We start from the raw sequence: 15,758 nt of genomic DNA, 5'->3' as shown, positions 1-15,758 counted from the left end.
ACAGGGTTTGTTCCACCCCATATTGACTGACACCATTAAATTCAATAATAAAAAAATACATGTAAAATTTGTGTCTAGTAAAATTGTAATGCCAAGTCTCTCTCCATTCAGACATCAGTATCAAGCCTGTCTATCAGTCTGGACTTCATCTTGAAAGTCTCCATGTGCTGGCTCCATACATGTTTCTGTGAACACATACACACAGTCACTGTTATATTACCAACGGAAGTTAAGATTGTTTCTCAGATATAACCTAACAGATACTATATTGAGGTTTGAACAGGTCAGATCAAAACAACCCAATTATGGTCTCCCCATCAAACGATCAGGCTGGTTCCACCAGGCTAAGTTATGAAGGTGAATAGGGACAGAACTCTAAACGGTTTTGACCTTTGACAGGAATGCTCACAGCGAGGGCATGTCTGCATGATGCTGAGGGTCCGTTTGCTGGTCTTCTCTATGTTGCATGTTCGGCTGCAAACTGGACATTTCTCATAAACAAAATGTACTTCCTCATCTTATGAGGTGATGCTGACTGGGAGCGCCGGTAATACAAGGGACAGCCAAGTGGTCAATTATTATAAGGAAAGGACAAAGCTTTTTGATAATGCACTTCACAACCAACATGACTTACTACTTGTATCTGCTTAGCTGGGTAATTAACCTTAACCTACTAGTTTATCAAACCTGGGTATTACAACTTTTCACACAACACACATTACATTGTTGATAAAGCTGTCTGTGTCATCAGGGCAGTAACTCTGGTCAAGTTAATTCTATGCTTTACAGATGTTGACTGACTGTAGCTCCAGATTGGATTAGATTCAGGCCGGTGACGGTTTGTTGTTCCTTGTTCACTGTATTAGTCAGACTTAGACATACGTTAGCTACCATCATAGCTGCATCCATTATTTCATTTTGCCCTAAACAATACAGAATACACTTGTATGAGCTACAAACTGACTTGCAAATCCGACTTGTAGTAGGGTAACGTTAGTTAGCTAGCCTGCCTTGCTAGCGTTATCAAATGATAACCAGCAGTATCTAGACAATACGCAAACTTGTATGAGCAACGAACTAAGTTGTCATGAGGTAGCTAGTTAGTTATCTAACTAACTAACTACGTTAATGGTAGCCAAAACATTAGCTAGCCTCCCTCGCTAGTTAACGTTAGCTAGCCTGCCTCACTTTATCAAAAGATAGCTACCTACATAACCAGCAAGAATGTTATATAGCGTCGTTGGCCAAATTATACCAGATAGCTAGGACATTATGTTCCAGTATCTCTGGTTATAGGCTCTCTTACATTTTTTTGTATTGTCAAATTTTCAGAAACAGTCAGGAGAATAATAGTTTAGAGTTGTTTAACAACAAATATACACGTTGCAGGCAAAGTAACATTTTCTTTTTCACATTAACACATGATGGTCTTTGGTATAGATAATGTTTTGATAAAAATGTATTTGACAATAAATCCATTTCACATTAGATGGACTCCTCCCTTCACTAATGTACAGCAATGTCCTTCAATGTTTTGGAATGTCAGAGGGAAGAGGGAGGGAGGGTGAGAGACAGAGAGAGATAATTGAATTGAGAGCGAGCGAGACAGAGCGCACACGAGAGAGAGAGAGGAACTATGCTCAAACCCTATACCCCAACCCGTGCACTCCATTCTGCCACTTCTGGTCTCTTGGCCATCCTACCCCTACAGGGGGTCAGCTCCTGCTCAGCCCAGTCAAAACTCTTCTCAGTCCTGACACACCAATGGTGGAACAAACTTCCCCCTATCGTCAGGACAGCGGAGTCCCTACCCATCTTCCAAAAATGTCTAAAACCCAATCTCTTTAATGAGTTTCTGAAATAAATCCCACAGGGCCACCCACCCTCCTTTTCCTACTAGCACGGATTTTGCTGATAACTACAGTACTTTATTGACGGATAATGTACTTGCTACGACTGTGATATGTGGTTGTCTCCCTATGTTAAGATGAATGCGCTAATTGTAAATCTGACTAAAATGTAAAATGAGGGAGGGGAGGGAGGGACGGAGAGGGAGGAAGGGAGGACACAGCAGAAGGAAAAGAAACGTGAGCTTTAACGATGATTACAATCACAGCACGAGTCACTGTGACTGTTACCACAGTCGTATCAGAGGGCTACAGCCTCCCAGTCTAACTTGCTCTGCTGGCCTTATCCACAGACATGAACAACTGCCTGGCTCTTTTCCTATGCTTCCTGGCTGATGTTTTGGAGCCTATGCTTCCTGGCTGATGTTTTGGTCACTTTTGAATGCTTTTCTTTGTGGGGCCGCACAGCCCTCCATGTGCTCGCCAGAGGTAGCCTGACTGCCATTAGGTACCGAGATGAGATCCTCAGAGCCCTTGTGAGACCATATGCTGACACATGCACATTTGTGGCCTGCTGGAGGTCATTTTGCAGGGCTCTGGCAGTGCTCCTCCTGCTCAAAGGCGGAGGTAGCGGTCCTGCTGCTGGGTTGTTGCCCTCCTACGGCCTCCTCCACGTCTCCTGATGTACTGGCCTGTCTCCTGGTAGCGCCTCCATGCTCTGGACACTACGCTGACAGACACAGCAAACCTTCTTGCCACAGCTCGCATTGATGTGCCATCCTGGATGAGCTGCACTACCTGAGCCACTTGTGTGGGTTGTAGACTCCGTCTGATGCTACCACTAGAGTGAGAGCACCGCCAGCATTCAAAAGTGACCAAAACATCAGCCAGGAAGCATAGGAAATGAGAAGTGGTCTGTGGTCACCACCTGCAGAATCACTCCTTTATTGGGGGTGTCTGGCTAATTGCCTATAATTTCCACCTTTTGTCTATTCCATTTGCACAACAGCATGTGAAATTTATTGTCAATCAGTGTTGCTTCCTAAGTGGACAGTTTGATTTCACAGAAGTGTGATTGACTTGGAGTTACATTGTGTTGTTTAAGTGTTCCCTTTATTTTTTTGAGCAGTGTATATTGGGAGCATAATTTTTAAAGGAGTTGAAAGAGTAGGTACCTCGGCATCACCACCAGAGGGTGTGGCTGACCCAGTGAGGTGTGTTTGCAGGGTCAAAAGTCAAAGGCTACATGAACCTAGTGGCCAAGACTGCCTGAGGGGTGGAGTTGATCATAGGCTGAGAGGATATGACCCGTGGGCTGAGATGTGTTGACCCCAGGCTGGGAGGCCATCACCGTGTTCTGACCGGGCAGCATCGCGGACTGGGCGGTGATGACTGTGAAGGTCTGTCTGCGTCTCTTGATCTCCCGAGGCATCTGGCACCAGGGGCAGATGTTGCAGAAGGTGGAGTACACACAGTCCGCCATTATGTCACCCTTTAGAGAGACGTGACATATGACTTAAATACTATAATCTCAAACAGTCATTATCGTTTGATCTTGTAGGCGTCATGTTTAGAAGTACTCTATAGTGTTTCTAGTCACAAACAGTTGCAATAAGGTATCAGCAAGGGTACCAAACCTGGAATACTGCATGATTACATTGACTGCTAAAACTAAGCTCAAACTTCATGTGACTGAGTTCTTCTATGGAAAAGCCAGAGACAGCGAGACACCTTGATGAGACCATGCTTTCTGCCTGCCTCCGGACTTTCTCTCCCACTTGACCACCTACCTCAGATGACCAGTCAAACCATTAACTTTCGAATGACTGTCCATCTCATGATGTTGTTTTTTTTTAATTACTTGTCTTTTTCTGTGCTTTGGAGCGCTTTGAGATTCTTTGAAAAGTGCTATATAAGTTGAATAAATGATTATTATTTGTATTATTAGGCACAAGCCCACATAAGCCCTCATGTGCTGTGGTGTATGCACTGCCTCACGCTTACACAAAGTCCATAAGCTTAGTCTGATAGTCTCGCTTCAGTATCTTCATTCAGGCGATCAGACTGATAGTACAGCTCTCAATTTGTTAACCTACATGAATGGCATATCGGTTGCACACCGCCACCCTCATGGACATGGACACAGGAGGGGTACAGGAAGACACCCCTACCAGCTGGGTGAATCCCATTAAGACGTCCAGCAGGGGGAGACAGAAACACTCTCCGAATTCTGAGGTGGTGGTGCAGGCAAAACAGGGGAAGCGCCAGTAGGCAAAACAGCCTGAGGATGGGGTGAGAGCACAGGGCAGAGAAAAGATCTGTTAGCACTGATAGGAGACGTATCTAACTCACCGTGATCTGTAGCGTGTAGCACTGTGTTTTTCTGAAGTTATTTTGTATGCATGGAATATAAAGAGTATGGTTGTATCAAAAGGTTGATGTCTCAAAATATGCCATATTTTATTAAGACATTCTGAAATACAGATTCTACTTTTTGCTGAATAAATAGACCGACAGACTCACAGACTTGTAAGTCGTCAAAGCAGCCACAGATGCCAGTGCTCCACTGGTTAGAGTGGGTGGCTATTAGAGCTGGTGTCTAGGGCTGAGGAGGCTGAGACTGTTGGTTGTTGTTGATTATCACGTTTGTTGCCATGGTGACTGGCCAGCCGCTCGACTGAGGAGGAAGAACATGAACAACAAGCAACAACAATGGACTGTTACTTTTTCCTAACTTTTGGCTCTATCTGCAACTCAATGCCAACTTGTGTCAAATATGAAATCCGTTTTACTTGGCTGCAACTTGCTTTTTAATGGCTCTGCAATTCCTTCTATTGTTCTAGGGTCCCGAGTTTTAAGCGCGCATAAAGAAAAGTCCCTTTTTATGCACTTTTCTCTCTATGCATATTCTGACATTAAACTTAAGCATGAGAATAGCGTGCTATTCACCTGCTATTCGTTTTGGGGGAGATCGAATAAATGAAGTTGTGGCGGAGGTGTGTCTGACCTTGACTTAATTTCCTAATAATTCCACCACCTTTATGCACGAGGAAACCATGAATAGGGTCTCCCGAACCAACCGGTTCGAAGTAGGAAAAGCATCTACTTTATTATTTCAGATGGAAAAAACACCATTCTCCATACACTGTAATTGATAAGAGCTAGGTAAATGAGCAATTTGTTTGGATAAGGGAATTGTAATATAAATGACATTTGTTTTAGATATATTTTACCTTATAGTCGCTGGAGACAAATGTAATATGGACGCAAACTGAAGCATATCATGTTAGGAGAATTAAGTTCTCATATTCATTAACCAATTAAATTAAATTACTCAGTCTGCTATATCAGGATTTGTAGGATACTGATAGAAATAAAAACAGACAGAGGCCCAGTCTACAAAAGTCAAATGTTTATTTACGGGAACGTTTTGGCTATCATTTCCAGTACATTGGTTTATATACCTCACATTTCGTCATAAACGTTCCTCCTCCTCTCAGATACAAGGGCAACATAGTTCACAAGTCTTCTTCTCATACATTGTCCGCCACCTGTTATACAATCTACTACAAGCCTAAGGTCTCTCCCCTCCCTGGGTGGGGAGACTTCCATCCCTGTTATCAGTTTCACAGTACTCACAAGTTGTCTGCCACAGTTCCAACAGTCCCTCTTTCTTATGGACAAACATGATTCATCAGACAGGATATAATTCTGTTAGTTATAATTCTATGTTAAATGTATACATCATTTAGTCATTATTCATAAAATTCCCATAACATATCAGCATATCAACTTTTCCACAGTAAAGTCTATGAAATGCTGTACCATTATGCAGAATTTAAATTGTACGGCCTTTTAACTTGCAGGGGTGGGCACTCTCGAATGTTTGATAGGCTATACCAACTTTCTCTGTTTCCTATTTGTGTCATGTTAAATATTAGCCACTAGCAGTATCAACCGTCAATAGGCCTAATAGCAACATATATTCAACTGCCAATTTACTGTTAGTTCCCTTCAGTTGGTACAGTGCCTTCGGAAAGTATTCAGACCCCTTGACTTTTTCCATATTTTGTTAAGTTGCAGCCTTATTCTAAAATGTATTAAATTGTATTGTATTGTATTTTTTCCCTCATGAATCTACACACAATACCCCATAATGACAAAGCAAAAACAGGTTTTTAGAAGGAAAAAATATAAATATCACATTCACATAAGTATTCAGACCTTTACTCAGTAATTTGTTGAAGCAACTTTGGCAGCGATTAAGGTAAGGTAAGGTAAGTCTGAATACGAACTACCCACAATTGTGTAGGAAAGGCGTGTCTAAGAAAGGCATAATTTCCTAAATCAGAATTGGGCCCCTATTGAATAATATTTCTCATTCACATCTTACAAACACTTAAATCTTTCAGTCATCTCTTTGCAGCCAATATGCTACTCTGTGCACTCTTTAAACGGCAAAACCTCAGTGTTTGGAACTATATTTTTCTAAACAATAAGCTATACTGTGCATTATCATGATATTCACCATTGACCTGATGTTAAATTGTATAAATCTACCCATCAACCACAAATCATGGCATCCTATAATTCTAGTAGTGGGTAATATTCAAGTCCCATTTTCTTTAATTCTGACTCTTAAAAAACAATACACTCACCTGAAATGGTCAACTCTGCCTGGCTGTATCCAGGTTTGTGATCCCTACCTCCAGACTACAAACACAATTATGGAGACTGACTATTTGCATGTGTTTGGTTTGTATAGGATTCAAAATCCTGAGGGTCTGTGATATACAGTATCCAATGTATTTACGTCATTGAGAAAGGCCAGACAGACACTCTTCTTTTAATATTTTATTTACCATTAAAGACACATGCATTTATACTGTAAACAAGTATAAGATAGATATCTATCATTAGAATGAACATGATCTACTACCAGAATATTAGGCTGCCATGATAGATATATACAGTACCAGTCAAACGTTTGGATGCACCTACTCATTCCAGGATATTTCTTTATTTTTAATGTTTTCTACATTGTAGAATAATAGTGAAGACATCAAAACTACGAAATAACACATATGGAATCATGTAGTAACCAAAAAAGTGTTAAACAAATCAAAATGTATTTTATATTTGAGAGTCCTCAAACTAGCCACCTTTTGCCCTGATGACAGCTTTGCACTCTTGGCATTCTCTCAACCAGCATCACCTGGAATGGGAATATGACATTTACATAAGTATTCAGACCCTTAACTCAGTACTTTGTTGAAGCACCTTTGGCAGCAATTACAGTATCGACTCTTGGGAGACGCTACAAGCCTGGCACACCTGTATTTGGGGAGTTTCTCCCATTCTTCTCTGCAGATCCTCTCAAGCTCTGTCAGGTTAGATGGAGGAGGGTTGCTGCGCGGCTATTTTCAGGTCTCTCCAGAGATGTTCGATCGGGTTCAAGTCCGGGCTCTGGCTGGGCCACTCAAGGACATTCAGAGACTTGTCCCGAAGCCACTCCTGCATTGTCATGGCTGTGTACTTAGGTTCGTTGTCCTGTTGGATGGTGAACCTTCACCCCCTAAGCGCTCTGCAGCAGGTTTTCATCAAGGATCTCTCTGTACTTTGACTCAATGCTGACTAGTCTCCCAGTCCCTGCCGCTGAAAAACATCCCCACAGCATGATGCTGCCACCACCATGCTTCACCATAGGGATGGTGGCAGGTTTTGTCCAAACATGATGCTTGGCATTCAGGCCAAATAGTTCAATCTTGGATTCATCAGACCAGAGAATCTTGTATCTCAGGATCTGAGTCTTATATGTGCCTTTTGGCAAACTACGAGTGGGCTGTCATATGCCTTTTACTGAGGAGTGGCTTCAGTCTGGCCACTCTACCATAAAGGCCTGATTGGTGGAGTGCTGCAGAGATGGTTGTCCTTCTGGAAAGTTCTCCCATCTCCATAGAGGAACTCTAGAGATCTGTCATCGAGTGACCATCGGGTTCTTGGTCACCTCCCTGACCATGATCCTTCTCTCCCAGTTGCACAGTTTGGCCGGGCGGACAGCTCAAACTTCTTCCATTTAAGAATGGAGGCCACTGTGTTCTTGGGGACCTTTATGCTGCAGACATTTTTTGGTACCCTTCCCCAGATCTGTGCCTCGACACAATCCTGTCTCGGCGCTCTACGGACAATTCCTTTGACCTCATTGCTTGGTTTTGGCTCTGACATAAACTGTCAACTGTGGAACCTTATATAGACAGGTGTGTGCCTTTCCAAATCATGTCCAATCAATCGAATTTACCACAGGTGGACTCCAATCAAGTTGTAGAAATATCTCAAGGATGATCAATGGAAATAGGATGCACCTGAGCTCAATTTTGAGTCTCATAGCAAAGGGTCTGAATACTTATGTAAATAAGGTATTTGTTTTAAATTTGATAAACTATCAAACATAAAAACCTGTTTTAACTTTGTCATTATGGGGTATTGTGAGTAGATTGATATAGAAAAAATATATAGATTTTTAATACTTTTTAGAATAAGGCTGTAACGTAACACAATGTGGAAAAAGTCAAGGAGTCTGAATACTTTCCTTAGTGTATGTGTGGCGTGCCGTGCCGTGGGCCTGGGGCTTCAGTGAGGTCCTACACAGTCCCACCCGAATGAATCCACCTCTTATTACCATCATTATGATGCCATGGCTCTAGACACTATACATTTAGACAGAAACGCAGTATAACCAGGCGTTGCGTCACCTTGAAATTGACATTTTTATTCAGAGAATTGCAGGGGAAGAGTACAATACAGTACAGTTCAACTAATAGGCAAGAACATAGTCGAGTGCAACAGAGTTATATTAATATTCTTCTTCTATCCATTTCTGGTCCACAAACTTTGAGCTTTAAGTCCCCCCCCAAAAAATACAGTGTGTTCACTAAACAGCGCATTGTCGCACCCAAAGCAGTTTCACCGTGATGATAAAGACACATAACTAATGTGATTGTAACAATACAATACAAAATATAGCTTTTCTATAAATCTTCACATATAACTAATTGAACACAAGCACTATTTCTATATAGTGAAGATAAAAACTAAGTAAACAGAAGGCACAGTATGTGTGGATGGTGTGGTGTGTGTTTATTTTTATTTGTTATGTTTGAAAAGTTGAGTGAGTGAGTAATGAAATAGTTGCATATCCCAGAGCCAGTGTATTGCTGTGGGCCGGGTATGAGAGGGCTTTCAATGTTGTTCAGATGATGGATATACTTTTATAATGAATTACACGTCTTATTTATTTATTGTCCTACTACATTTTTAAAATAAATTATATCTAATTATTTATTATCCTATTTTAATAGTACGGTCCATGGCCCTATACCCTAGACACCCACATGAATAGCCCAGATACTAAGGAGAAGTCCCTAACTGTTTTATGTGCATGCTGTATGCGGTCTGTATGCAGCCAAAATGAGGTCAGGGACCAAGAGCAGCACTGCCCCCTCAAGATTCTGAGCCTGCTTGGCAGGGTTGGTCCTGCAAAGCCAAAGCCCCCTAAAGGGAGAGCATAATATACAAGGAAATTCTCAAAGCTGCTAATGAGAACCTTGATGACCTTGTACCTAGCCGGTGGGGATTCCGGTGGGGTGCCCCCACCCAGGCAGTGGCAGTGCTGGCAACACTAGCTGCAGTAACCCATGGGGAGGGGGTCACACTCGGACATTCAGAGAGGGGGTATATTATTGTGGCCCTGGTGGCACGAAACCAATCGGACTGCATGGAGAGGCTTGGGAACATGGTCAAAATGGATGACCGTATTGTGGGTGTTTCAGGAAGAAGGTGTACATTTGACCTCCATCATCTAGGATGTGACAATGGTAAATAAATCTCTACATTTATGCTCATTTTTTGCGCGGTCTTGCAGGCCTTCTCATGCAGCTGCAACTGCAAGTACATTTGTAAATCATGACCCATCTTGAGTTGGGCTCTGGGATGGTGCAATTGTTGAGAGGGTGAGCTTATGGTTGTGTGGGGGTAAGGGCTGAATGTGTGTGGGTGTATGTGTGTATCCCACAACTGTTGCGAAGGAAGAAGTAAAAGATGTTAGGGACTATAGAGGATGATTCACAGCAATATGTAATAAAAATCGAGGTGAGGGCGATGGAAATGCATTTGGCAATGGATCTGCTTCGGTTCGGTGGATGGTGCTGTGTGCACTTTTCGAAGGATGGATCCCAGTCGGTCCGGGGCTGTGCGATGCGGGGGGTCGGGGGTGGTCTGCCGGGCATTGGGATGACAACCCAACTCGAGATGGGGGCTTTTGGCGGGTGGAATAGTGGGGACCAATTGGAGGTTTGCTTAGTGGAGATGCAAATGTCATGGTACAACTATATAGACACTCAATCATTATGTTACTTTTTAATAGGACGTTTACAAACATATATTTTGATAAAAATAATTGAAAGGTGTGTCTCATTATGGTAAGTGGTGAAATAAGTATAGCCAGTTACAATTGTAATGGCTTAGCAGATAATAAGAAAAGACGATCAGTATTTACCTGGCTAAAAGAGAAGGATTATAATATCTACTGTTTACAGGAAACCCATTCAACAGTTTTAGATGAAGTTTTGTGGAAAAAGAACTGGGGGGGTGAAATATATTTCTCCCATGGGCAAAGAAATTCAAAAGGGGTGATGGTTTTAATTAATAATAACTTTGATCCAAATGTGCAACTTGTCCAAACAGATCCTCAAGGTAGATGGATTATTTTAAATATGTTATTGGACAATAAACATATATGGCTTATTAACCTATACGGTCCGAATAATGATGATCCAAGCTTCTTTGACAATATATATAAGAATGTATCAACTCTACAAGCAACACTAGACTCTATTATTATAGTGGGAGATTTTAATACGGTCTTAAATACCTCTATGGACCGGAAAGGAAATCACACTACAAACTATCACCCTCAGGCACTTAAGGAAATCAGGAATGTCATGGATATATTGGAATTAGTGGATATATGGAGACTTAAATACCCTGACCTAGTGAGATATACATGGCGGAGGCTTAATCAAGCTAGTCGCCTTGACTACTTTCTTATATCATTCTCTCTGGCACCAAAAGTTAAAAAGTGTTTGATAGGGGACAGAATGCGGTCGGACCATCACATAATTGGCATATATATTACTCTTACAGAATTTCCACGTGGGCGAGGATATTGGAAATTTAATCAAAGCCTACTAGATGATAAATTGTTTAGAACTAGGACAGAAGAATTTATAACTGACTTTTTTAGACATAACATAGGTACAGCAGATCCCCATATTGTATGGGACACTTTTAAGTGTGCCTTTAGAGGCCATGCAATTCAGTACTCATCTATAAAACAAAAGCAATTTCGATCAAAAGAGTCCATATTAACAAAGGAAATTGAAGGACTAACAGTACAGTTAGATAACAATAAAAACGGTACCATAGAGGCACAGAATAAGTTAGAGGAAAAACAAAAAGAAATGGAGGAACTTATTCAAGAAAGATCCAGTGTAATATATTACAAAAATAAAGCTAACTGGATGGAATATGGGGAAAAATGCACCAAATTCTTTTTCAATCTTCAATATAGAAATGCTACCAAAAAAAACGTATTAAAACTTGTTACAAATGATGGAGTCACGCATGATTCACCAAATGATATTTTGAAAGAGGAAGTAAAGTACTTTAAGAATATATTTTCGTTTCAGGCTCCTCCATCTCCACTAACTGAAACTAATTGTATGGATTTTTTCCCTAATAATAATGTAAAATTAACATCTGTACAGAAAGACTCATGTGAAGGCCTAATTACAGAGGAGGAACTACTTGATGCAATTGGGGCCTTTAAGGATGGGAAAACTCCAGGACTGGATGGCATACCAGTGGAAGTATACAAACATTTTTTTTATATACTCAAAGTACCACTATTAGCTTGTTTTAACCACTCCTATATAAATGATAGATTATCAGACACGCAACAAGAAGGTGTGATATCATTATTACTGAAACAGGACCCAAGTGGTATATATAAAGATCCAGTCCATTTAAAAAATTGGAGACCTCTTACACTTCAGTGTTGTGATGCAAAAATCCTAGCAAAATGCTTGGCGCATAGAATAAAAAAAGTTTTGTCAGATATTATTCATCCTAATCAGACAGGTTTTTTACATGGACGATACATTGGAGATAATATAAGGCAAGTACTGGAAACAATAGAACACTATGAAATATCGGGGACACCAGGCCTGGTTTTCATAGCTGATTTTGAAAAGGCTTTTGATAAAGTACGACTGGAGTTTATATATAAATGCCTAGAATATTTCAATTTTGGGGAATCTCTTATAAAATGGGTAAAAATTATGTATAGTAACCCTAGGTGTAAAATAGTAAATAATGGCTACATCTCAGAAAGTTTTAAACTATCTAGAGGAGTAAAACAAGGTTGTCCACTATCGGCATATCTATTTATTATTGCCATCGAAATGTTAGCTGTTAAAATTAGATCAAACATTAATATTAAGGGATTAGAAATCCAGGGCCTAAAAACTAAGGTGTCATTGTACGCTGATGATTCATGTTTTCTTTTAAAACCACAACTAGAATCTCTCCACGGCCTCTTAGAGGATCTAGATACATTTGCTATCCTCTCTGGATTAAAACCAAATTATGATAAATGTACCATATTACGTATTGGATCACTAAAAAATACACATTTTACATTGCCATGTAGTTTACCAATTAAATGGTCTGACGGTGATGTGGACATACTCGGTATACAAATCCCAAAAGAAAGAAATGATCTCACTCCAATAAATTTTTATAGAAAGTTAGCAAAAATAGATAAGATCTTGCTACCATGGAAAGGAAAATACCTGTCTATTTGTGGGAAAATCACCCTGATTAACTCTTTAATCATATCACAGTTTACCTATTTGCTTATGGTTTTGCCTACACCTAGTGACCTGCTTTTTAAATTATATGAACAAAAAATATTCAATTTTATTTGGAACGGCAAGCCAGATAAAATTAAAAGGGCCTATTTATATAACGAATATGAATTCGGAGGGCAGAAATTATTAAATATTAAAGCATTAGACCTCTCACTAAAGGCATCAGTCATACAAAAGTTATACTTAAATCCAAACTGGTTCTCTAGTAGATTGGTACGAATGTCTCATCCTATGTTCAAGAAGGGCCTTTTTCCCTTTATTCAGATTACACCTGCTCACTTTCGGTTGCTTGAAAAGGAAATAATCTCCAAAATATCTTTATTTTTTAAACAAGCCTTAGAAAGTTGGTTGCAATTTCAGTTTAATCCACCTGAAAGGACGGAACAAATAGTACAACAAATCTTGTGGTTAAATTCAAATATAGTAATTGATAAAAAAACTGTATTTATCGAAGAAATTTTTAAAAAAGGTATAATTTTTGTGAATGATATCATAAATAGGACTGGTGGAGTAATGTCACACATGCAGCTAACACAGACATATGAAAATGTCTGCTCTACACAAAATTACAACCAATTAATTGCAGCATTACCACAAAAATGGAAGAGGCAGGTGGAAGGGGATAAAAGTAAGGAACTTGTATGTCGGCCTTATATTAAAGAACATAAATGGTTAAAGAAAAGTGTGATAAATAAAAACATATACCAATTTCATTTAAGGACCAAAAAACTTACAGCTGTGCCATATAAATTGCAAAATAGTTGGGAAGAGATTTTCGATGTACCCATTCCATGGCACATGGTTTATGAATTGATACGCAAAACAACGCCGGATTCAAAACTTCGAATTTTTCAATTTAAATTATTGTACAAAATTCTTGCAACTAATAGAATGTTATATATATGGGGGATACAATCTTCTCAGCTCTGTAGATTCTGCTGTGAGGAGGCAGAGTCATTAGACCATTTATTTTGGTATTGTCCGCATGTAGCTCGTTTTTGGTCACAGGTCCAGGAATGGTTGAAGAATTGCAACATTTGCGTAGAACTAACGCTACAGATAGCAATACTGGGGGATTTGAAAAGCCATAGTCAATCAATCAATAATATAATAATTATTTTAGCAAAAATGTTTATTTTTAATTTACAATCCGTGGAAGCTATGAGAATAGGAAGATTCAAATCTTTTGTGAAGCAACACAGCACAGCTGAAAAATATATGGCAAATAAAAATCCGAAATGGATGATGTTGGAAGATAGATGGGAAAGGTTGAGTGGAGCTGAAGGGTGGGACTAATAACAAGATAAACAATGTAGGGCATACGGGATCTGTGAAATGTGTATAGGTGCGGAGCTATTGTGAAATAGCACAGTTACAAGTGGAAATCAAACTGGATGGACAACAGAAATAGAGGAAGGACTAAGAACAAACAAGAGAGAACTATTATAAAGTAGACTGTGTCTGTAAATGTGTATAAGATGTATAAATTGAAGGTAAAAACAGAAATGTTTATCAGTTTACTCCAATTGGGGGATCGGTGGTAGGGTTTGCAGGGAATAATAATAAAGGTATACTCTTTAAAAAAAAGTATGTATGTCTATGTAGGTATGTGTATGTATATATGTGTATATGTATGCATACGTGAATGGATATATATATTTACCCAAAAAAATATGGGGGATTGGAAATGATGCAGACAATTACATTGGAAACAACATTCTTTCCACAATATTAAGCTGATCCACCCCCCAAAAAAATAAAAATAAAAAATAAAAATAAAAAAGACACATAACTATTCACTGAAAATAAAAGAAAGAAAACTAATAATTTGCAACATAGGCTATTTGCCATTTTATTTTGTTAATATATAGGCTATTTAATATTAACGAAATAAAATGCGAAACATACATACACATTTAATAAAAAATAAAATGCATTGTATGCCTACTCACCAAAGACTGATTATTTGAACACAAAATCCTTCCTCCTTTCTTTCCTCAAGAAGACTTCAATGACTCTGTTGTACAGTCTATCTGTGCATTTTAGTTCCACCAATAAGTCCTTTTCTATCGACATGGAGATTAATGCTGAAAGCCGAGTCTGTCCAGTAGCATTTCTGGAATACGTTTTGATTCGCTTTAAGGCCGAGAATGACCGCTCGACAGAAGCCGTGGACACAGGGATAGTCACTGTCACACATGCCAATGTGTAAAGTTGCCCCATGTCCTCATTCAGATTTTTCTGCTTAAGGAAATCAAGGAGATCAGAGGGACTTTTCCCTTCAAAATCAGTCATAGCATATATTACAGTCAGTTCTGTTTTTTGCTTGGATAGGTCGAACAGTGTTCCGTGACTCTCTGTTAAGCTGGAGAAGGCTGTTTGCGTGAATTTTTTCCGGTAGGTCTGAAAGTGCTGGGGGTCCAGGAGGGAGAGAAACGTGAATTTTTCGTGGTCTTGAAACCTGTTTCGTATTTGGCAAAGAATTTTGGCCAGAATATTGCTGTGGAGTTGTTGGTAGTATGTGCGAGGGTCTCCTTGTGCTGGGCCTCTGCGTGCGCTGGGTGAACTTGAGATGCGCGCTGTGTCATCGTAGATTTGACTGAACCTGCTCAATTGTGTCACAAAACTCGTTCACCCTTGTCAGGCAGAATTGTACATCCAAAGTTTGTTTCTGTAGAATTCCAAAAAGCACATCCGAATAATAAAAAATTCCATTGAATGTTTTAAGCAAAAAACAAAACTCAAAATCATCCAAACGTGCATTAAATCCATCAGCCATAAGCACAGTATCCCCGTCATGGCCATCATGATGTTCCAGTAAGTGGTTAAACAGCTCCTTTAGGGCAACTCTCTTTTCAAAGACTGCATTGACCAATCTAGATATATATTGCCACCTCGTTGGTGCAACCTTAGGAAGACGACG

At 39.7% G+C, this 15,758-nt stretch overlaps 1 protein-coding gene across 1 annotated transcript; it reads right to left on the bottom strand.

Moving 5' to 3' along the window:
• Positions 1-3,099: 3,099 nt before the first annotated feature.
• Positions 3,100-8,529, bottom strand: LOC139533337 (uncharacterized). Its single transcript, XM_071331390.1, has 4 exons — positions 8,433-8,529; positions 4,371-4,430; positions 3,944-4,128; positions 3,100-3,339 (listed from the first exon to the last, which is right to left on the bottom strand). Exons 1-4 carry the CDS (start codon positions 8,527-8,529, stop codon positions 3,100-3,102), a joined length of 582 nt encoding a protein of 193 aa, XP_071187491.1.
• Between the last annotated feature and the right edge of the window lie 7,229 nt (positions 8,530-15,758).

The sequence above is a fragment of the Salvelinus alpinus genome, chromosome 11 (assembly GCF_045679555.1).
Source record: "Salvelinus alpinus chromosome 11, SLU_Salpinus.1, whole genome shotgun sequence".
Taxonomy (NCBI): domain Eukaryota; kingdom Metazoa; phylum Chordata; class Actinopteri; order Salmoniformes; family Salmonidae; genus Salvelinus; species Salvelinus alpinus.
The sequence above is the reverse complement of the archived record's forward strand: the minus strand, read 5'-3'. Positions and strand labels throughout refer to the sequence as shown.

What these genes read in the sequence shown, in the direction of transcription:
- LOC139533337 (XM_071331390.1), bottom strand. Translation starts at nt 8,529, where the DNA reads ATGGTAATAAGAGGTGGATTCATTCGGGTGGGACTGTGTAGGACCTCA. An exon ending in CCACACATACACTAAGGAAA is followed by an intron (nt 4,431 to 8,432) that starts GTATTCAGACTC and finishes CAGCTCTAATAG; the next exon opens with CCACCCACTCTAACCAGTGG. An exon ending in GCAACCGATATGCCATTCAT is followed by an intron (nt 3,340 to 3,943) that starts GTAGGTTAACAA and finishes GTCTCTCTAAAG; the next exon opens with GGTGACATAATGGCGGACTG.